The sequence below is a fragment of the Vulpes vulpes genome, chromosome 2 (genome assembly GCF_048418805.1).
Source record: "Vulpes vulpes isolate BD-2025 chromosome 2, VulVul3, whole genome shotgun sequence".
Lineage (NCBI taxonomy): Eukaryota > Metazoa > Chordata > Mammalia > Carnivora > Canidae > Vulpes > Vulpes vulpes.
Window position 1 is genome coordinate 109,745,556 of NC_132781.1, and position 24,361 is coordinate 109,769,916.

A 24,361-nucleotide genomic window follows, 5' to 3' on the forward strand; every position below is an offset into this window, starting at 1 on the left:
GAATAAAACACTCTGTTGTCACATGGTTACCACTTCATATACTGTTTGCAAATCAAGAGCTATCAGATCCGGAAGGAATAATCTCTTTCTCTCTTTTTTTTGGGGGGGGGGGCGGGGCTATGGTCAGTAAAACTCAAATCCCAGTTTTTGTTGTTCCCAGAGCATCTGAATAAAAGCATTTAAGATAACTTGAAAATTTGCTAAGTTCTAGATTCTTTATATATATATATATATATATATATATATATACACCAAATAAGCTGCAAGGCGTTCTTTAAAGTATAAAATCATCAGGATATTTTTGCTTTAAAAAAAAACAACTGTCCCGTCTGATTACCCCTTAGAGACCGTTCACTTCTTGACTCATGGCTGAAACCAACTTGCCAAGGAGCCCTTTCTCCAAGTTGAAAGTGGGCGGCACTGGCTTGCCTGGCTGCATGGTGGGTCACGGGGCCCTCTGATCGGAGTCTCTTCGGGCTCTCCCAGGCTGGGCTACCCCCGACTCAGGACTGAACCGAGGGAACAGCAAACGAGGTGTCCCCTCAGTGAGCGAGGCATCCCTCTCCCCAGTATAGGAGCCAGTGCCAAGCACAAGGCAAAAATAGGACTTACTCTGTGTCTGGGGACCATGCCCGCCCCGCCCCTTCCCCCCAGATCCAAACTGGTGGAAATGGGCGAGCTGGTGCAGAGCAGAACCTGGAGTTCTTCAGTGAGTCCCTGGGCTTCCGGCTGAACGATGCTTTCAGCCAGCTGCCTGCCTCTGCCTCTGCCTCAGCCTGCCACGGTCATGGGCGCCTCTTCACAGATGAAGATGCCATCGAGGGACCCCGTGGGCACCTCCAGACTCCGGGCAGCACTGTGGCCAGCGCGGCTCTTCACTCTGCTTTATTTCCCTTCTTTCCAAAGCCTTGTTTTTCCTTCTCTGTATAGGTCATGGACCTTTAGAGCTAGAGGGCCCCTCCCTAGAAGATCATCTCGTCCAGAACTTCTGATTTTTCAAACGGGACTCCGGAGCCTGGGGTGGGCAGGCTGGGATCTGCTTAGGAGTTTTGCAGGTTTGGAGCTGGCCCCGTGTGTCCTGATTTCTAGTCCATTTTTCTGTTAAAACACACTGCCTCTCAGAAGGAGAGACAGAAACCAAGCCCAAAGCACCCCCTGTGAAACCTGCCACTGTCCGCCAACCACAGAAACCCACGGACGGATACACATTCTGCACATCAGAAGAGACCGGGGGCGAGGAGGGTTGGGTATGTTTTTGAGGCGAAATGAACACAGCATGTGCTCCTCCATCCCAAGTTTTAGTTCTCCCTGTTACGTCTCCTTTCAGTCCGTTACTGGCTGACCATTTTCAAGGGAGAATTTGGGGGAAGGCTGTCCACCAGAGCAGCAGATACTCACTGTTTATGGTACCTGCGAGTGCATTAATATTATTCAGTCCAACAGTGGCTCCCGCCAGTCCTTGCAGAGTCCCAAGAGAGGTCAAAGAATTCATGGCTGCACCAGCAGTGGAGTTGGGGGTTGAAGCAGCCACTGAAAAACACAACGAGACAGGAAAACGGGGAGAGAAAGCACAAGATGAGTGAAAGCCAACTGGCCCGGAAAGTCATCGTCCTCACCGCCGCAGATGGAGCCGGGGGCCGTTCCATCACCGGAGGTCTGGAGCTGCGCTGATGCTGTTGGAATGAAAGACGTATGGGACCGCACTGGTGGCAATTTGGACAATTAGGTTTGGTGATTAGAAAAAGCCATCACAGCCCTCTTTTGCCAGGCGGAGGATATGCTCACTGTTCGTTAGTAGGGGCGAATCTGTGAACAGGAGGCTGCCTTCTGGGGAGGCTCCCCCTTGCCCCTGAGTCCTCCAGGCCATGGACTTTTATCCTGGTTCATCAATGACCTGCGCGCGAGGGGGTGCGGGGGGACTAAGTGGCAGTTTGGCTTTCTCATTGTTTCTACTTCGGACTCCTCATTTTCTTTTCTCAACAAAATAAAAAAAAAAAAAATCCTACATCTTCCTGAATTTGACAGAAGTCTTCAGGACCTGGGGTGGTGGTGGTTACAGAGTGAGGAGGGGTAGGAGATGAAACCATTTTGCTCCAAACTCTCTTAACTACCCTCTCCTGCTCCCTTTTAGGTAACAGCTTTATTGGGATGTCATTCACATACCATAAGATTCATCCCTTTCAAATGTACCATTCAGTGGGTTTTAGTGTATCTACAGCAGAGTTATACAGCCAGCACCACCATCTAACAGGATATTCTTCTCCCGGCAACGCTGCCACCCCGAAGAAACGCATCCCCATTAGCACGCATTTCCTGCTCCTCCCTCCCCCTGACACTGGCATCCACTCCCCTCCTCCTGTCTCTATGGATTTGCTTCGCCTGGATGTTGCATGTAACTGGAATCCTACAACTTGTGATCTTCTGTGACTGCTTCCTTCACTTAGCAAAGTGTTCTCAAGATCCATCCATGCGGCATGAGGAGGAGGCAGTACTTCATCCCTTTCCAACTGCTGAGTAATACTCCGCTGTATGGAAACACTGTATTCTGTTTATCCATTCATGAGTTGGGGACATTTTGATTGTGTCGACTTTTGGGCGAGTATGAATAATGATGCTGTGAACATCTGTATACAAGCCTTTGTCTAGCCATATGCTTTCATTTCTCTTGAGTGTATATATATACAAACACACACCCACACCCAGGAGAGAAGGATTGCAGGGTCGTATGATAAATTTATGCTTAACATTTTGAGGAACTGCCAGACTGTTCTTCAGAGCAGCTGCACTCCCTGTCCCTTTTACACTTACAGTGGCTTCTGTGAATAATATTTCAAGTATCTTACATTTGTATACAGTTGTATAGTTTTACACTCTGCTGAATTTTTCCATGCACATCACTTCACTTTATCCTGGTGATGGAGGTAAAAGCTCAACCTAGGTGGTCCCTGGGTGGCTCAGCGGTTTGGCGCCTACCTTGGGCCCAAGGTGTGATCCTGGAGACCCGGGATCGAGTCCCACATCAGGCTCCCTGCATGGAGCCTGCTTTTCCCTCCTCCTGTGTCTCTGCCTCTTTCTCTCTCTCTCTCTTTCCCTCCACCTGTGTCTCTGCCTCTCTGTGTGTCTCTCATGAGTAAATAAATAAAATAAATAAAATATTTTTTTTTAATTAAAAAAAAAAAGCTCAACTCTAACCAGTGCTAAAGGAAGCACCTGGCCCATTTCGAGTTGTGAAATGCAGGATGGCCAGGAACTTTATCCATCCTTCTATTTTTTTTTTTTTTAATGTATGATAGTCACAGAGAGAGAGAGAGAGGCAGAGACACAGGCAGAGGGAGAAGCAGGCTCCATGCACCGGGAGCCCGATGTGGGATTCGATCCCGGGTCTCCAGGATCGCGCCCTGGGCCAAAGGCAGGCGCTAAACCACTGCGCCACCCAGGGATCCCTATCCATCCTTCTAGAATGTTCATGTTCAGCTGCAGCTCATCCTTGTTCTGCCTTCAGAAATCACATATAGAGCATTGGTTGAAATGTACCCTGTCTGGGATCCCTTCCGCATGGGGCCAGATCAAATGTCTAAAAAAATGAATTCCCTCCCTTGTCATATTTCTGTTCACATATGGCATTAGCTTCTGATACCTCATAATGCGTAGATATTTTGTCTTTTCAAAAGAAAATTATACATAATCCAATGTTTTTAGTCCTTTTGTATTAGGAAACTTTTCAAATACATACACAAGAGACAATAACACGACAGATTCCCGTAAAATTGGATCCATATTCTAGAATATATACTCTATTTTAAAGCAGATTTCACACTTTATGTCGTCTCACCCCTATATACTTCAGTGTGCAACTGAACACAACTCTAAAAATTGTGGACATTGTCTTTAAAATCTCAAAACCATTATTATACCTCACAAAAAGAATAGTGGTTCCTTGGCTTTATTATGCGATAATATCTTATTTAGGATTTTTTCATCGGTGTGCATGAATAAGAGTGGCATTTGTTTTCCCTTCTTGTACTGTCTTTAGTTTTCTTTTTTTTAAGATTTTATTTATTTATTCACGAGAGACACAGGGTGGGGGGCGGGGAGAGGCGCAGAGACACAGGCAGAGGGAGAAGCAGGCTCCATGCAGGGAGCCCGACATGGGACGCGATCCTTGGTCTCCAGGATCACGCCCAGGGCTGAAGGCGGCGCTAAACTGCTGAGCCACCCAGGGATCCCCTGTCTTTAGTTTTCTAATAAATTTTGCTAACCTCATAAAATGACTCAGAGGGTGCCCTTATTTTTGCATTTTCTGGAATAAATTGTCTAAGTTTGAAATTACTTGTAACTTAAAATATTTGGGAGAGTATGCCAATAAAAATGATGTGGATTTGATATGTCTTCATGGGATCATTTTAAAATACAGATTATATTTCTTTAATAAGTAGGATTGTTCAACTTTTTCTTTTTTAATTTGCTTTACTAAGTTAAAGCTTTTAAGGAATCTGCACATTTAAATTATCAAATTTATAGTGGCACGAAATTATTCATAATATGCTCAATAAATTTTTGAAATCAGGATTTACATTTAAGCCCCTCCCCCCTTTTTTGGCTGGCTAAGCTGTCTGTTACTGAGAGAAGTATTTGAAAAATCTTCCACTATGGTAATGTCAGTTTCTCCAGGTAAATATGGAAATGTTTTTGGAATACACCTTGAAGCTATATTGCTACTTGCAGAGATGTTTGTAAATTATTCTATCTTCTGGTGCAGTAAACGTTTTGTGGTGGTCTTATTTCTACTTTTACCTTGAAATCTGTTTTTTTTAATGTTAAAAAAAAGAAAGCAACAGATTTTTTGGTTATTTGAATGGTTTCTCTTTTGCTGTTGTTCTGCTTTTTTGTATTTCAGCTTGTCCCTTTATGATCAATTTATAAACAAGTTTTAAAAAGTACAGTCCAAAATTTAAGTCTCTTAGTAGAAACTTTTAAAATTTGTGCTATATGTCCTGCCTGTATTTTTTTCCTCTCTTGCCTTCCTTTAGGACTATTATTACTCTTTTCACATTCCATTTCCCCTCTACTACTTTGAAGGTAATGTATACTATTTCTTTTACATATTACCATAACAATTTTAACAGTCAAAGGTAACTTATGAAAATCAAAGGTAATCATTCCCTTTATTCCTTTGCCAGACGGCTCTCCATTTGTGTATATTTTTAGGCAGCATCTAGAGATTTTAAGTGGTTGACTTTTATAATTTTCACCACTTATGGTGGTTTTACTGGGGAAACGTTTCACAGATATCCTATTACCGTTCTAGAAGTACTTCCCAGGTATCGCTGAAAATTGTGTGAAAGTTCTTCAGGCGTTTATTACTGGTTTGGAATCAGAACACATGTTAGGGATGGTTTTTACGCTTTACTCACTGGCACAGCAGTCTGGGGAGGGCGATCACATGTAGACTGACCCAGATTTTAATGTATTTGTCTAAGGGAAAGAGCCCATGTAGGGGGACTTCTTTTTCCAGTAGTTAGGTGGTCTAGGTTACCAGAGAGACTGTCAGGGGAAAAAACAACAACAAAAAAAAAACCACCACCCCCAAAATCCTAAAGTGCTTAAGAAGATATTTTTAAAAATACTGTTAATTACATCAGTAACTGGAAACTTAGTATGGAACACTTAGAAATCAAGGACTTAAGTAAAACGGGGAACCCGAAGAAGTAATAGTACATTGAAGGCAGCTTTCTCCTTAAAGGCATTTGGTGAACCAGATAAATTCTGGCTTTAGTCAAAGCATCCCAGTGCCGAAGAAATACCGGGAAGTCTAGGGCTCATCTGAACTATAGTGTCTGACAGGAAGCCACCCTCACATAAGTCTGGAGCCCCAAAAGTCTAAACAATCTAAGGATGAAAAAGGAGTACCACCCCCACCCACCCTTTGCAAACTATAGGGAAAACTGCTTGTTTCAAAACTGAGTGCTGAGTAGGACAGCGGTGGTTTCTCTGATGTTTAACAATAAGCAAGCCCTCATGTGAGTTTGTAACCCAACATTATTTTATCTGAGTAGTCAAAAACCTACATGGCTAGAACACTTAGAGTGATCCCAGGCTTGTACTCCTAGCATCTTCACAATCAAATATAAGTCATTCTTGAGAAGGCCTATTTTCATCCCAAAGAGTTCCCAGAAATAAAGTCCAAGACAGTTAAGCTGACAGAAGAAAAAAAAAAAAAAAGCCCACAAAATACACAAGTAAACCAAGTACCAAGAATAAGCAGCAGAGACAGAGTCAGACACTATATTTAGACCTAGTAAGATTTCAGACAATTGAAGTGCATTTAATATGTCTGCAGCAATTTAAAAGGCTTTGAAAAGTGAAAAAAGCACATGATTATAAAAAATGACCAAGCATACTGATAACTGAGTGAAAATCCTAGAGAGGTCCCTGGTGGCTCAGTGAAATGCATACAACTCTTGGTTTTGATCTTAGGTCATGATCTCAGGGTTGTGAGATCAAGCCCCACGCTAGGCTCCATGCTCAGTGCAGAGTCTGCTTGAGATTCTCTTCCACTCCCTCTTCCTCCCTCTCCCCCTCTGCCCCTTCCTTGGCTGATACTTTCTAAAATAAATACAATCTTAAAAAAAAAGAGAAAATCCTAGAAATGAAAAATATAATAATCAAAATATAAAGTTCATTGGACACATAGGTTTAATAGCATATTAGATACAGTAGAAGAGAGAATTTAGGGAGCTGGAAGACAGATATGAGGAGTTATACATAACTGAGAAACTGAGGAAATATGAGATGTTAAAGTGCTGCAGAATAGATCTAGCATGGCTAGGTGAAGTTCAGGAAGAAAAGAGAATGGGAGAAGGCAATATGGGAAGAGTTAATGATTAAGAATTTTCCAAAACTGCTAAAGATGCTCTGCCCCCCTTCAAAACCCATATATTCAGGGATTCGAGTGAATTCCAATAAAGAAAAATAAAAATACATAATTAGATGCACCACAGCAAAAAACCAAAACAAACAAATACCACTCCCCATACACAGAACACCGAAGACAAGGAAAAGATCTTAAAAACCACCAGAGAGAAAAAAAAATGCCTTTAATCACTGAGGTGACAATTAGACTTTTCAATATCTAGCATCTCAACAGTAATAATATAAGACAGATTAGTAAAAGCTACTGAGATAAACTGTCCACTTATAATATCCAACAAAAATATATTTCACAACTGACAAAATAAGTCAATGACACCTAAAAGCTCAGACTTCTTTTAATCAACTAAATGAACCCTCACTAAATGAAGCTTTGTTGGATAGACTTCAAACTAAGGGAGAAACATTTGAGATGAACAAAAACTAAAAGAATTTGCCAGCAGTCACTGTGTTATAAGAAATACTAAAGCAAGTTGTTCAGGCTGAAAGCAATACTCCAGATGATAATATGAATACCTACACATACAAAACAACACCAATAAAGGTAATTATGGAGGTTCTTATAAAAGTATAATTCTATTTTTCTTTTCTTCTCTTAATAGTTTGAAAAACCAACTGCCTTAAGCAATGGTATATAATTGTATTGTTGGGCCTCTAACATATAGAAATATATATTTTAAAAAAAGAAATATATTTGGCAATAAAAGCACAAAGGGAGTGGGTGGCAGAAGACAAAGCTGGCATCACAGCAAGGAAATTAAACCAGATCATAACCACAAAAAGAGGTGAGGAGAACCAGAAATGGTAAATAAAGAGGTTACAAACTCTCTAATTACATCCATATCTGCTTTCTTCTTTCTTTAAAATGTATAAAGCAATAAGTATATATTAGGTTTGTAATATATATAGACTAATATGTATATAAATAGCACAAAAAGGGGAGGAGGGGATGGAGGTATAGATAGGAGGAATGTTTCTGTATCTCACTGGCATTACTTAGATTCTAATAAGACAGGGCACATGTTGTCAACTGTAGAGCAACCACTCAGAAAATAAATTTTTAACACTTGGAGGAAAATCACTGAAGAAATTCAAACGTTATACCAGAAAATATTCACTTAATGCCAAATAAAGCCATAAAGGAGAAGTAAAAACAAAACAACTTGAGACATGCGGACAACGAGAAGTAAAACATCACACACACAAATGCAACCTGATAAGCACGTTGAATGTGAATGAACTAAACAATCTAGTCAAGAGGCAGGGATTGTTAGACTGGATTACAAAAAGCAAAAAAAACCAAAACCTAGATCTGCTTTCGCTGTCTACAGGAGACACACTTTAGAGTCAAAGACACAAACACGTTGAAAGTAAAAGGGCGGAAAACTACATGCCACGCAAACAGCAACCACAGGAGCTGGACCGGCTCTACTAAAGTGACACAGAACAGTTTTGCAGCAGTTTGAGAGAGAATGAAAATTGGGTCAACGGCTTGCATTGCAAAGGACCTTGATATACTTCCATGAAAATCTGTGCCTGTCATGATGAAATGCAGCAGAGAACAGCTCTCTGGCACCAGTGTGTATTGACAGGCAGAAACCCCTGATTCAGCACTCTGTTTTTCTTTAAGGCCTCAGATTCCTCATTCAGATCTAAGAGAAGGGGACGGGATAGCAAGGTGCAGGATGAGAAGGGGAAATATTCCTCAAACAGCACAGGAAATGAACATGAAGCTGACCGGGATGAGGCCAGGAGGGGCCTAAACTGAGTAACTGGATCAGAATATTCTCTGAGAAACACAAGCTGTTATTGGAAAGGCCCCCAGGCTCAGGTGCCATTCACACCAGTGACGATGATGAACAGGTGCCAAAGCACTGAGGTCAGCAACCTGGAGAAGGCTGCCTGTCATCTATCAGTAAGGGACACCAGCATGTTCCCAGAAAGACTTAGGACACGCGTCGTCGTGCTGCTGTGGAATATTCACCATAAGTGGGGGAGAGAAAACATAGGGCAGGGGCTTCACACCTCAATCTCTGCAACTTACAGTTTTTCAGCCATTGTCTATAGCACAGACCCCATTAGTCTCGAATCCTTTCTGCCAAGGGTGACCCCCTGGGCAGTCACCCTGCATCTCCTCTGTGGTGGCAGGAGAGGGTCGTGGCAGTTGGTTAGCTTGGGCATCCCTGAGAAGGACCAGAAGGCCTTCCCAGCTTGGCCCCACAGGTACTGAAAGGTGAGGCTGTCCCTCTCAGTTGCACATCATTACAATCTCTGTACCCCCTTTTACGGACAGGAAACCAGAGGCAAAATGGGGTTGTAGCTGAGACTTAGTGATTCCTCATCTCCACAAGCTTCTGTTTCACCATTTTTAAGTGGAAAAAAAAAAGAACACCCAGCATAAAAGGTTGTGAAGATTGAGTGAGGTGATCTACGTAATGAACTGGGCACAGTGTCTGGTACCGTTTGGAGATTTTTAGATCATTGTCGACTACTGGGTACAGACAGCTGTGGGGACACACCTTTCAGAGGATACATGTCTCCTACAACAATGAGAAGGGAGGTCAGCTCTTCTCCACTCTCAGCTGACCCAGCTTCAGTTCCAGATGACTGGACAGCCACAGGACGACCGTCGTCTTCCTCACAGCAAGTCACGGAAGAGCTTGTGCGCAGGGCCCAAGCCCCCCCCCCCCTATGGGAGCCATGCTGGGGGCTTCAGGCCATACATGCTGCCTGCTTGCGCTCACCCGTAGACACCCAGAGCCATCAGTGGGCACGTCAGTCACCTCCTTCTAGCTGAAGCTACAGATGGTGGAAAGTGGGGGGAAGGAGCAGGGCAACAGAACCGGCTCACCTCCTGCTTTGTGGGTGATGTGTCACACCCTTCATGTCTAGACGGGCTTGAGGAAGAGGTGGGTTGGCCATTCTCTGCTTTGTGTGGATAATTCTCATTTATGATGAAGAGCGGCAAGCTGGAGAGAGTGAACTATAGACACGTGCACACACACACACACACACACACACACACACACACACAATGCTTGTGCCCAGCGGAGGTATGGGTTGGGTGTAGTGGCCAGGAGCCAGGATGGGAGCTGGGAAATTCAGCAGGCCCATTTGGTCACTGATAATACAAACAATATGCAAATTAGAGGTCTCTTTAGGTCTTGGATTGCTATTAATTTAAAACCCCAGGAAGACAGTTGAAGTGGACCTCCTCTTGTTATGTGGTTTGGAGCTGGTCTAAGTAGAGGGGTAGGAGAGGATGAGAGGCGTGTGGAGAGGGGACCAAGCAGGACAGTAAGACGAGTGAATGAAATAATGTGCCTTCGGATGAGAAGAGCTTTGGGCAATACTCTAAAAATTCACCCTGACAATCTCAGTTGGAAAAGATCCCTCAGGGATCCCTGGGTGGCGCAGCGGTTTGGCGCCTGCCTTTGGCCCAGGGCGTGATCCTGGAGACCCGGGATCGAATCCCACATCAGGCTCCCGGTGCATGGAGCCTGCTTCTCCCTCTGCCTATGTCTCTGCCTCTCTCTCTGTGACTATCAAAAATAAATAAAAATTAAAAAAAAAATTAAAAAAAAAAGGAAAAGATCCCTCAACTGCATACCTAGCCACCTGTAAGAATCTTTTGAACTCTAGCAAATAATCTGTTTAAAGCAAAACACCTCAACTTTGTCACATAACTAATCTCAATCATGTGCTTTAAAGCCAAATATTCAAAAAAATAAATAAAGCCAAATATTCAGCAGACACACAACAAAGGAAGAGATACCAGACATGAAAGACATAGACACATTAAATGCCCCCCCACCCCCCACCTATTTTCCTATTTCTGTGTTGGCCCACTGGCAAGGTGCTGCCTTGGCTACCTGCATGCTGCCCACCTAAAATTCCCTTTGGTCTCCACCGAGAACTCCATCCTTCAGCTTCTCAATTAAATGGTCTATGGCCCACCAAAGGAACATTCTGGGAGAAGAGCAGTAAATACCCGTGGGCTCTTTGTCATCCACAGCACCTCTTATAGGAGAAGGCTGTTCCATGTGTGACCAAGCCAAGAGGAAGGCAAGCCAGGGAAGCAAGCAGTGCAGGTGTCACTTGTCACAGGTCACCTCTTCAGCCTGTTTTACTACTGGTTAGAAACTACAGATGAACCCAAAGAGGTTATGACTGGCCAGCTGGCTGGGAGGTAAAATGGCCATGCAACCAAAGTCCTGTGTTTATCACCTCTCATGGCAGCACAGTTCTATGTCTTCTTATGAAAAAATGTGAGTGGGGGGAGAGGGGCGGTGAGAGGGCTAGAGGCTGGGATTGGGGGGGATGGGGTGGGAAAGGGAGGGTGGTGAGCACGCGCCCACTTTGACCTGGTCACGGGACAGCTTTGCTCTTCTGACCAGTTAATTCATCATTGGGAAGCCGCCAGGCTCAGTAACTTCCAGACACCTGTCCCAATCGAAGGGGGAAGATGGGCTCTTCCTCCTTGGAACCGTGCTAGATCTTGGATCAAAAATATATTGGAAGAGCTTCTCTGCCCAGGGCAAACTTCAGGTCACAGAAGGAGGGCCTAGATCATTAGGCCCCTTGCTACGCCAGGGTGAAAGAAGGCAGGAGGGAAGTAGAGAAAACAATCCTAGGTGAGCTAGAATAACCACGGTCTAGGACCTCAGGGAATGCCAAACGCTGGCTTGCCTACCCAGCCCGGGGATTTCTCTTCCTTAATCCCCATCGACAGGGCTGACCGCCACACACATTCCTTCAATCCTGGCTGGATCTTCCAAGGCAACCGATGAACTAGACTGGGAGTCTCCTCTCCACTTTGCAGATGTGAAGCAGAGGGTCGGGCTGAGTGGGTCTGCCCCGTGCACACAGCGACAGGTGGTGCAGGATGGGTGTCTCATTTGTTTTTTTTATGCTTATTTGTTCCAGAGATAAATGCTTATTCTTATTTTCCTGAACTTCCTAGAGAGAAAAGGCCTTTTGCTTCATTTCCCAGGAAGAAGTCCCCCCCCCCCCGCTCTGCTATATGGATAAACTGGACCCCCACCCTTCCAGCCTCCAGCAGCCTTGATCTTCCTATTGGGAGGCAGGGTGCCCAATGTAGCTGGAGCGATGGGAGAGGAGCTGACATCCACGGGACCATGGGATTAAAACACAAGACATCAGCGGGTGCTTGATGAAGGCCTTCCTGTTCTCTGATCTCTTTCTGTTCGAATTCCTACATTACTGGAGAGGCCAGGTAAGTGTATTTGGGTCCCAGGGCTATGTCTGAAGAGAGAGACAAGAATTACTACTCTATGCTCTACGGTTCCCGAGAGATGTCTGTGTTCTAATTTCTGGCACTTGTGACTATATTAGGTGACGTGAGCGAGAGGGATGACAGGCTGCTACTCAGCAGACTTTGAGATGGGGAGATTGTCCTGGATTACCCGCCTGGGTTCCTGTCAGGGGGAAGAGGGGTTCGAAAGAGCCAGAGAGGCAGCAGCGTGAGATGTACTTGCTCTGGAGACAGAGGAAGGGGCCATTTGTCGAGGAAAGTCTGCGGGACTTTCCAGAGGCTGGGAAAGCAGGGAAATGGACTCTTCCCTAGAGCTTCCAGAAAGGACTGTACCCTGTGGTCCCCTGACCTCAGCCCAGTGAGCATGCTGAGCTTCTAGACCTACACAGGGTCAAAGATTATGCATTTGTGTTGTCCTGAGCCAGTGTTTGCGGCGATTTGTCACAGCAGCGATAGGAAACTCATACATTCTCCGATTCGGCTTCACCAGGAATAAAGCGAACCGTGGTGGGAGCTGGCATCTATGGAGGGCTTACGCCGTGCCAGCCTTTGTTCTAAGCACTTCACGTGTAGTAGCTCCTTGAATTGTTTGCAGTTATCCTATGAGGCAAAGTCACTGGTGGAAGGTCACACACAGCTATGGGTTGGAAAGCCAGGATTTAACCCAGCTCCCTGGTTCCAGAAAGTTAACATTCTGCTGATATAAACTTAAATGCCTATTTTGCATCTTTCATCTCTGTGTGGCCGCGACTGAGATCTATTTACAGAAGCAATGAACTCGCAGTCATTCAGACTCCCCGTTGGTCCTAGGGCTCCGGCCCTGCCATCTCTAAGACCTCAGGCAATCCCTAAACTTAGCTGAGCTTCAGGATGATCCTTAACATGGGAATACCGTGACCCACCCTGAGAAGTGACGTGACCATCAAATGGTCAAATGAGGTGGCCCTGATGTCTGGCACACAGCAGGTGACTGAGAAACACTGATGATGATCTACACTCCGAGGCTGAGAACCTGGTCATCCTGTACTCTGATTCACGCAGATTCGACACTTCCCCATACAGAGGCAAGAGAGTACTCGGGGGACAGCTGGGCTCCTAGCCTGGATGGCTGGTCTTGTCGTCGGGCACCTCAGCCCATGTGTACGCTCCTGAGAGTGAGGAAGAGGGTGATCAGGCCTGCCAGGCACGCTGATAAGAAAAACAGTGGACGCAGAGGTCAAACTCAGCCCAGGGAGGAGAAGACTACGGGAAGAGCTGGTGTTGGGGGCTGACATCAGAAAGATAGCCTCTGTAGCTCAGGAGACCAAAATGAGGACCCCCGGGTGAAGGCCTCAAGGGGGCGGGTACAGCCGAGGAGAAGAGTCTGCGGATCGCAAGTGGCCTCAGAAGCACATCCTCCCCGCTGTGGAACCATGAAAGCCAAGGCCACCAGGCGGCCCCTGAGCCTACACTTGATGGCTCTGGAGGTCCAGTCGCCCAACTTTGGAAAAGTCCTTACGGTTTCTACTAGTGCCAAACCCATGCTGGCTGCATCTCCTGGCAGAGAAAACCCCCAGGCCTCCAAGCCGGAAGAAGTCGGAGGCAGCACTTTGGCGAAGGTTCCCACTGGCACTGCCCACAGCGTAACTGGACGTGAAGACCCCAGGCCGGATCCACACCCACAGGAGCCCGAGCCAGGTCAAGCCTAAGACACAACGCACCTTGTACTTCCCCTTTCCCACCCACGGAGCACGGCTGGCCTGAGTCCTAAACGGCTCCACCACAGAGAAAACGACACGGGGAGAAGCCCAGACTTGGGGTGGCAAGTGTCCGCCCCGTGGCCCCGGGGCTGCTGAGCTGCTCTGCCGGCCACTTGGGGGGAGCTCAGCTGTCTGCTGGAGGCCGAGACCATGCTGCCCTTTGAGGACCTGTGCCCATGCACACATTTAAAGGAGAAATTCACTTTTTAAAGATTACAGTGTAGGACCCCCTGAACCACAGTCACCTGGAGGTTACCCTCAGGGCCCCTGCACCAGAATTTCTGGGTGCGGGGCCTGGGACTTGATTTAGCATGCCCTCCTGGTGTGTCTCCTGTTCACTAACATGTGAGAGCCACTGGTCTCAGAGGCGCCCCAAGCGCCATGGTACCTGACTCCACCAGGCGGGGTATGGAAAGTCTGGGGCTGGAGAAGGTGGGAGGTTCTAGGGGAGGTAAGGTTGGGCTTGTGTTAGGAAGGGAGCAGGTGCTGTGAGGCACAAAACCTGGAGTAAAAAAAAAAAACAAAAACTCAGGCTACTGAGTTACGGTTCTATCTTCCATATGAAAAAAAAAAAAAAATCCCACCAGCAGGTACACTTGTTAACAAGGAGCTGTGCCTAATTTCCTAGAGCCTGACACATACCAGGCATCAAATATTTGCTGAATGAATACATGAAAGGGATCCTGAAGCCTGAGACAGGCACACTGGAGGCCGTGTCCACTTTCCCATGGGACAAGGCCAAGGCGAGCCCGTTGCACCCTACACTGTGCCTCACAGGGGGCCCCCAAGGCCACAGCAGAGCTGGGGGCTATGGATCTCCCCAAACTCCTCCTGGTTGCTCACAGGCCACAGTGTGGCTATTTTAAAAAAAGAGAATGGACAAAGCCATTGCCGCCTCATCACCAACGTAACTCCCATGTTGGAGGCGGCAGCCAAGCTGGCACCCTGGGGGCCTCCTCAGCGGCGGCGGGGCGGGCACAGGGCCCAGGCCAAGAGCAGCCTGGCACCTCCCCTCCCCTGCAGGGACACAGGTAAACGCTGCTGGAAGGTGGGAGGAAGACCGAGAGTCCCAGTCTGGGGTGACGTGGCTACTCCTCTGCCCTTTTACAGATTCCAGACCCAGAGGGAGCGGTAGGAAGTGGGGCGAGGGGGTCTCTCCCACTTACCGCTTCCCCTCTTACAACGTCTCCCCCCCTCCCCCCGATCGCTGCCCCTTCCTCCTCGTCTGCGGTCTGTGTCTAGCTCACACCTACCCCAGAAATGAGCAAGCTAACTAGGATTCTGGTGCCTCAGTTTCCCCACGTTATCCACCCTCCCTCTGCCCCTGGACGGTGAGAGATTTCTCTTTGAGCCACAGCAGAACAACGTTAATGGCAGATGAACACTCGGATGGTGAAAGCACAGTGGCTTTGTGCTTTAGAAAATACCTGCGAACAGCAAACTGTCTACACCGACCAAATGTACTGAGGACCCAGAGCCCGTGGTTGCCTTTCCGTCCCAAACAAGCTCTGACTCTGTTGCAGGCGCAGGGGAGGCCGCGAGGAGGCACAGTAATGGGGCCAGGATGCCAGCCCTGTTGTTATCAGCTGCTCACAAGCCTGGGGCGTTCCCACAACACCGGGTGTCTTGGAGGGGCAGTGACTCCATGGGAACTGGGCCTCCGATTTTAGTTGATTTCCTGCAAGGATTTTTGGGGCGGGGGTGGGGAGAGAGGGACGACAGGGTAGGAGGAGGCTGATTATGTCAGAAGCTGGGGTTAGAGGGGTGCCCGGGTGGCTCAGCAGTTGGGCGACTGCCTTTGGCTCAGGCCGTGACACCGGGGTCCTGGGATCGAGTCCCGCATCAGGCTCCCCGCAGGGAGCCTGCTTCTCGCTCTGCCTTTACTTTAGTGTTGTCATTTTTTGGTTTGTTTTTAAAAGTGACAGTGTGCATTCTATGTACATATTAACCTCAATATTTCAGTAAAAGTGAATAATTCCACTTCACAACTGAGAAAACTATTAAATAAAGATGAAATGACTTGCTCCAAAACAACTCTTGGTCAAGATGTCCACATGCCCTAGGAAAGAAAATGAAACTGTAACTTCTCTAGAACATTCTCCAGATTGCCTCCTTTTTAAACCTCTGCCCTGGGTGTGACCTTTTTTGTTTCTAATACTACACACTTAAATTATTATTATTATTATTATTTTTTAGGATTTTATTTATTCATGAGAGACAGAGAGGAGAGAGAGAAAGATAGGCAGAGACACAGGCAGAGGGAGAAGCAGCTCCCTGTGGGGAGCCTGATGCGGGACTCGATCCCGGGACCCCGGGGTGATGCCCCGAGCCGAAGGCAGACGCTGCACCGCTGAGCCACCCGGATGCCCCCATATTGAAATTCTGAACCTGCATGTGCTGTGACTACCCTTCTGCTCGCAGTTCCCTGCATGCTCGCTGATCCTGGCCTGTGCCTGCTAGTGTCTCACGGGGGAAGACGGAGTTCCCTCTTCCGAGGCTCCCCCGTCCCTGCATGCCGCGCCCCATCACACAGGCCCATATGCACACGGCAGGGGTCCCCCTCCCAGCTGGTGACAGAGCCGCCACAGGCCACCCACTGGGAGGGTCGATTCCAGCCCTCCGACCACCTTGTGCCCAGCCCCTCCACTTCGCTTCCCGTTGGCCTCCTCTCTCTTTCATTTTGGCTCCTCTTTAGCTGAGAAATACGTTTAGGTTTTCTCCATCTTCATGCCTCCTGACCCTGGTACTTTTATAGACGTCTCCTCAATCACGGAGTTGCACGAACATAGCACACCTACATGTGGGATTCTCACCTCCGGCCCCACGCTCCTCCCCTCGCACGGCCTCCAGGGCTGTGGCATCTACTCCACAGCAGGGGCCAGGCCATGCAAGGTGGGGACCCGCCTGCCCAGCTGCTAACTTCGAACAGAAGGCTCTGTGCTCTCACTGCCATCCCCTTCCCGCCTGAAACTCCTGTGGCCTGGCTCCACGCTCCCCGCGGCCACCACGTGGCTCCTCCGGCCTGCCCGCACATGCCGTCCTCGGCCAGTGCGCTGCACGCAGCCTCCTCCTCGGCTCTGTCTGGCGGTGGTCACTTGACGCTCTCACCCGCCCCCACGCTTCAGTCCGTCCCCCCACCTCTGTCGCCGACTCCCCAGCTGCCCTTCTAGCTCTGAGCTCCATGACAAACTCGGTGGCCACATGGCGGACGCTCGGTGGACGTGATCACACGTGTGCCTCGGCTCAGCACGTGCAAAATCGACCCATCACCTGCCACGAGCTTTGCCGGCTCCTTCCTGCCTCCCTTCTCTACGGATCGAAATGCTGGGCCCCACATGCAACACGCGTCTTCCATCTCCAGTTCCTCGTTCCTGTCCTCATGCACATCCGCTCAGCAAGGTAAGTCCCATGGTGGACTTTCTTGTGCTCAAAGTCCTGCCTTCAAGAGAAAGTTCTGGCTCCTGACCCTCGGCGTTCAGGGCCCCTCCCTGGCCCTGATATCCCATCCGTCTAATGCTTGCGAACAAGGAGATGAGTTTCCAGTGGCTGGCTAAATCATTTTCCAGCATTTTCTCACATTTGGGCACATTTGCCAGACCTTCGATTCTTTTTCGGCATCTCAAAATCCTACCTCGTCTTAAAGTTTGGGCTCAAATGTCAGCTGTTCTATCACAGATTTCCCCCACCCCCTCAGGACAGAACGTCTCCTGTCCCCGACACCTCGTACCTGCTTTAACTGACTTTGCACTTCTCAACCAGATGGATCTGATGGGTGCATTCTGCTTACTTTTTGCACGTTGCCCCTACATCTAGTCCATAGCAGCTCATGGGATCCAAGCACCTAGGAACTAAATGTTCCTATGTGTTGCTTTCAAGTCTTAAAAGATACACCTTAGATCCTAAACCTCTGGGAAGCGTGACTAGCAACATTCGTTGGCAATAGTTGGCCGGAAAGGTTTTCTCACCTGTAATGTAAAAAGCAATTAAGTGACCCATGCATGCTTCTTACCAGCGTTGGCAGCGGTAACACAGTGGCAGCCCAGGTAGTCTCCCCCAGGTAGTTGGGGGAGAGGAGACTCTCCTTGTGTCGTGCAGAAAACACACCTCTGAGCTGGTACGCATATTACAAAGGCATCTGATGCTGGTGCCTCAGACACCAGCATCTGATGCTGGCACAGCACAGACTCCAGAGTCACTGCAAGCCAACATACAAAGAACAGGAGCCCACATCTGAAAAATCTTAAAAAGCGGCCCCAAAACAAGGCACGAGCACAACACAGAGTGGCAAGTGGGTGACGGCCCTGGGAAGGCACATGGGGCCTGTCCCCCCCAGGACGATGGGCATAGGAAAAATGGGCTGGCGTCTCTGCGGAGAGGGGGTGACCCATAAATGCCTCTGCCCCCTGGCTGGGCAGCCTTATGAGGCTTTAGATGGGCTCAGGGCTGTCAAGAGACTGTAGTGTGCTCCAGGCCAGGGGCTCCCCGTCAGCCGTGTGGCTGCCCATCTGCCTCGCCATGTGTTCCAATGGCAGGAGTGGCTCTCTGGCAGATTAGGACACGGGGATGACTTAGGGAAACGGCCGCCGGTCCGCCTCTGTGGCCCAACAGGCTTCCCATTTCCTGGATGGTAAGTGAGACGTAAGGTAAAATTCCACATCAAGACGCCAGCACACGTGCAGAGCCCAGCGACACTCTCCTGGGTTGGGACATATCTGCGTGGTGGTGGTTGTTGTAGTTATTTGTTTTTAAACCCTAGAAGTAGGATGATCAATGCCAAACGAATCAAGAATCACGTACTAGAAAGACCACTAACTAATCCCCCCACCCCACACACAAGAGTAGGTCTTGAATGCCTAAGAACTTTGGAAATAACTTGGTTCTCCTGAAATGTTTCCGTTGAGAGGCCACAGAGCAGACATGCAGGTACACCTCTCACTGTGACTCGCTTCACTCCCGTTCTCAGAACTTCATGCTAAATGTGCAGTGTCAAAGCTTACAGAAGAGGGAGAGAGCAGAGGAAGAAGATCCCCGCCCCCCCTTCCCCACTTTGGCCTCATTCACAAAATTTTGATAGAACATAAACAAAAGCATTGGTTTGGGTTTTTTTTTTTAAAGGGTGTCAAAGTTACAGTTCATAGTCCAGGGCTCACCAGATCATTTGACTTTGGTGGAGATGCGGCTTTTTGAAAAGCTACGGCTAGGATAGAAACGACACGAGGGGGGTCCCTGGGTGGCTCAGCGGTTTAGCGCCCACCTTCAGTCCAGGGTGTGATCCTGGAGACCCGGGATCGAGTCCTGTATCGGGTTTCCTGTGTGGAGCCTGCTTCTCCCTCTGCTTCTGCCTCTGCCTCTCTCTCTCTCTCATGAATAAATAAAAAAAAATTAAAATAAAATCTTTAAAACAAACAAAAGCAAAACAAAACAAAAAAAAAAACTCCACGAGGGTGCGGATTTTTGTCTGCTTCGTCCACTAATAGGTTTCAAGCGCCTAGCCCAGTCCTGGGCACACAGGAGATGCTCAGCAAATACATGTGGACTGAATGAAAAAAATACGTCCCGAAATCATAGTCACTAACTATGGTGACATTTTATTTATGGAGCTTTTACATCATGTTCAATTCCATTCACGTCAATGAAAATAAGGCGAGCCCGGTAATGTCAAGAACAAGTTAACATATGGAACCCTTCTCAAAGGAAAAAAAAAATTTTTGAGACTTGCAGGAAGTGAGCAAAGAATGGAACTGCCAGTTCTTTCTGTAGCAATCGGGTGTGAAGCTGTTTGATCCAACCCCACAGATAAATAGCTAATTTTAACGACCTTCCCGTTGAAACACTTAAAAAGTGTAGCTAATGACGGGGAAAAACTGAGTGTTTTGAGACTTTTCTCTGGTAATAAGCAGTGGAAAAAGAGGAGCGTCCAGAGAAAGACGGGGGCGGGGGGGGGGGGTCAGAGACGCAGGTCAAGGCTGAGTACAGCGGAGGTGAGAGCATCCAGACAGCGGACGGGGCCCTTGCCTTAGCTGACCAGCACCGGCACGCGGAGGGCGCTGTGCTCCCCGTGAGGCACCCAGGCTTCAGGGGTGCTCGCTGGGGAGGATCTTTCTAGAGCCCACACTGGAGTAGATGGTTCCTTTCAAAATGAAATGCCTTTATTTGACTCCAGACTCTTCACATCTGTATCGTGACATCAGAACATTTTGAAAGCCAATCTTGGTAAAATGATTAAACACCTGCTTTATGGGGTTTTGTACTAACCTAAACTAGCATGACTCATCCTTCAGGAACCTGTCAGACCGGAATATGCATCCGTAAGGTGTGGCTGGTTTTTGGATTGCTGGAGCCCAGGATCCCGGGTCGAAGGTGGCTGTGAGGACCCTGTCACTCATCACCAGGGCGGAGCCAGGTCCCTTCTCAGAGATGTGCGCACTGTCCCAGGCCCAATAGAAGCTTCTAAAACACCTGTCCTAAAACACTGACACGTGGCTACTCGAGTGAATTAGAAACCATCCGAGGGCCTGTGATGTACTGTTCCAAAAGCAAGGGGCATGACCGGTAAATAAACTGTTCCTACTTCGAGTGAACTGACTATTGAGACAGTGAGAGACAAGGCAGGTGCTCAAACCACCATCCTACAGAAGAAAAATACGTGTTCTAGTAGAAGTATGATGACTGTACCTGGGTAGCCCATCAGGGTAGATGGCATTTCTAGAAGCCTCTTCCCAGCTGGACGCTGCAGCTTGCCCTCCATTTCCACCCACAAGGAGCATCTAAGGGAGCTCAGGCTTCGAACCTGTCAAGTATTTATGCTACAACTGTAATGCGGAAGTACTTAATTCTTCCTGGGAGGCTTCTTGGTGGAGGGGGCATTTTGCCCTGATTCTTAAAAGTATTAGAGTATTAAAAGCAATTTTTATCAATTACTGTGAAACTTTTTTTTTTTTACTGAAGCTTAATTCACATAATATACAAACTACACCTTTTACCATGTGCATTAAGAACGCCAGACTTAAACCCACATATTAATCTCCCCAAGCGCTGATGCCGCAGTAAATTAGTGACACAGGAGTTTCAGAGGAGGAAACAGGCGAAGGCCCTTCAGGCCGAGAAGCCAACAGGAACAAAGGCCCACAGCCTGTTTGGAGAGGATGGAGAAGTGCCTGATGCAGCTGGAGGGGAGCTGGGGGGGGGGGGCGGGGAGGGTGACGGCCAGAAGTGTAGAGGGACCCTGGGGAGCACCTGGAACGCCACGCCGAGTGGCCTCTTGGACTCTAGGCGGTGCCGAACTGCATGGCAAGTCTGGCCAACCTGTCTTGTTTTGCCATCAGTGTGCAAAGTGGATGGAGGGCGAGAGTGGATGTGGAGGCTGTTGTGACGGCACGGGGGAGTGTCGACTGCGAGGGCAAAGCAGGATGCTCCAGAGAAGGCACCAGAACTGCCTGGATGTGTGGCGGAGAAACACAAGCTACCTAGACCTGGTATAAAGTGGCTGAGGGAAGGTGACATGAGCCACGTGGCAGGGACAGAGGGCAGGAGGGAAGCACTGCTTTGGGGACGAATCTTCTTTTCAGGCTTCCCGAGTTGTGGGACCAGAGGGGCAGCCTCGGGGGTGGGGGGGTGGCCTCTCCCAGCACCTGCTGTCCATCTGTCCCTCTCCTGGCTCCATCACACTCCACCCTGGTGCTCCTGTCCCACGTGTGATGGCTCAGGTGGGGGGACTGTGGGGCCCACTCACACCTCTGCACATGACATGGGTCCCCGGAGGGCACACGTGCAGATACACATACAGGCACATGACAGCCTCTGGGGTGACCCTGAGGATGACTCCCGGCCTCCCCCTCTGCTTTTCCCCGCTACTGGCTGGCTGCCCTGGTGACAGGAGCGCGTGACGCTGAAGGTAACCCCTCACTGGTCCTTCCTACCTGGCGACCCCACATGAAAACAGCCCCAGGCTCCATGAACCTCCAACAGCTCCTTAAGGAGGGGCCACCGTTTCCCTAGGACTGCACCTGTCACAGCCTTCAAGGACGCAAGCAACCTCTCCAACATGGGCAGGAAAAAATACCGCTAGGATTTGAAGGGAGAAGGCTTTGAAAAGCCAACAGTGGGAATGGAAAAAATCCTCCCCAACATTTGGAAATTCCTTATGCTATCAAAAGAAATTATCTATTATCCTGAAGTGTGTGCACTTACAGAAGCATTTGGAGAATTTTAAAACATCTTAAAAAAAGAAAAAACAAAACAAAAACAGAAGGTGGTCAGTGGAATAATGTGGTACATGAACGTGGTATGACGTTCGAGGGAGAAAATGCCGGAGACGTGCGCCCCTGCGGTAATAATCACGCTCCCTCCCAAGCTCTCAGGAACACGGGGAATAAACAACAAATCCACGAGCTGGGGAGAAGACAAATATTGTCATCTTTCTTTAAGACCTCACTGCACATCTTGTAGACAATTTCCTTTTTATACCAACGCAGAGACACATTCCTCAAACACAGGTTCAGAATTTGGAGAAGAAATGACCCAAGAATTAATTAACTAAATAGGAGAATGAGGTAAACAAAGGAAAAATTATCATATCAAAATAAAAGACAAGAAACACGATTAAATTAGTCTTCAAAAGACCCGTGAGAAACCCATAAAAGGCGTAATATGCATTTACCTGGTTTTTATTCTTTCATGATTTAATTTCTAATTTTATTCACTACCATCTGATAATTGCACGAAACACTTATTCTAACCATGGGCAATTTAAAACTATTTTAATTTTTATTTCAAGGCCATGAGACAAAGGAACCTATTTATTGCCTAAGGGGATTTTTTTTAACAAAAATTAAAGCTTAATCTTTCATGTTTTAAAGCATAGACTGTTTAAAATCATTTCTAATAATGCTTTAGGGAGACTATGCCTGCATATGCAAAATTGAAATGATAAATTTACAATTATTGAAAAATATTAATGGTTTGGGGGATTGAATTGTCCCTTTCCTTTCAAGATGGACTGTTCTGAAGTGTAGGGGGCATCTTTAAAAACAGGGTAAAGCCGGGGCTTGTGGGGAGCCACGTGATGGTTCATCAGTGCATCTCACAGGTGGGCTGGACTCGCTACCGGGACCACGATGGCAGGTCCCGCTTTTTATTATTTAAAAACAAGTAATGGCATTGGCCTTGGGAACCCCTTCATAGGAAATCGCTCTGATGAAGTGGAGGGGCACGAATTCCACCAACCACATCTTCCGTGAACTTTGAACAAGTCCCCGATGGAAATTAGACAAATAATTTACTTTCACTTAAATGCCAGATATATATATATTTTTAAGTTAACGCTTAAGAAAAATAATTGCAACGTGGATTTAGAATCATTGCTGCACCTCAGGATTCTAATGAAATACGTTCAGCTCTTATGCAAAAGCTCAACAGAGGGGAGCAAAGCCACTTTCAGTGGTTCCTCCGCAGAATTCCTCTTTGAGAGCAGAGGTTAAGGACGCTTTGCTATGGCGGCGGGGGGAGGAAAGTAGGTCTCGGACACATTTCCCCTTCTAGGAAGAGCTCAGGAAAAACCTGGGAGTGGTTAAATGTGTCTGAAGTTCCTTCAACATGCAGGCCATCGTCGTCAGCTGTCTGAGAAGCCCCCCCCCCCCCCTCGGGGAAGAAGCTCACAACATATTTGAGCCGCTGACCCTACTGGACGGGATGCTCGGGGATCCAGGCCTGCAGCAGGGGCCTCCCCCAGCCATCCATGTGGCCTCCGTGTCCCTTTCCTCACCGCCATATGGTGTCTAGTGTGTCCTCACAGCACCGCCGGGCCCATACGGGGCTCTGACTCACTTACTATCTGAGACCCCCCAACCCGGTGGGAGGTGTGGGGCAGCAGGGGCATGTCTGTGCTGCCCGGGGTCCTCTGTGCTCCCCACCCCGACACGCAGTCCAGCGCCTGACCCCACCTTCTCTACCAACCCCTCTGTCTACACCAACCGGCTCGCGTCCCATTTGCACTTGGCTTCTTAAACCACCAAGTCTTCTTTTAAAGAATGAGACATTCAAATATTAGTACCGAGTCCCCAGAGCCAAGGCACATTCCAGCCCAAATATCACATATTCTAGCAAAATCACATGAGCTCTCACATGCAAGCCACAGGCCACATATCATTAGCCCAAATGCCCACTTAGGATAATGGCCCGTCTCTGGAATGACAGGACAATTTTTTATGTTGCTATGGCACTAAATATATCAAAGTCAAAGTCTTTAAGGGCTGGTGGTCCAAACTGGGCTAAATGGCCCCTTGGACCTTAAGGAAAAGTTTTCTTTTTTGCCTCCACTTTATTGCCCATGATGTGATCAGTTTCTTCTGGTGCCTCTTAATAAAAGGAAGAGAAGGTGAAGGCCAAGGTTGGAAAAATTTTAATAATTCACTTTCGC

The 24,361-nt window shown here is 47.8% G+C and overlaps 1 protein-coding gene across 41 annotated transcripts in view; it reads right to left on the minus strand.

Annotated features, from left to right (window-relative positions):
• The window catches only part of CELF2 (CUGBP Elav-like family member 2), a 955,758-nt gene that overhangs the window by 16,617 nt on the left and 914,780 nt on the right, over positions 1 to 24,361 (minus strand). For 32 of the 41 annotated variants that reach the window (XM_072749549.1, XM_072749547.1, XM_072749544.1 and 29 more), the window contains one exon: positions 1,411 to 1,530. In XM_072749549.1, coding sequence (XP_072605650.1) covers positions 1,411 to 1,530 — 120 coding nt within the window. Of the gene's footprint in view, positions 1 to 1,398; positions 1,531 to 24,361 lie in introns of all 41 variants that reach the window. The other 9 variants (XM_072749560.1, XM_072749545.1, XM_072749556.1 and 6 more) reach the window with 1 other exon arrangement.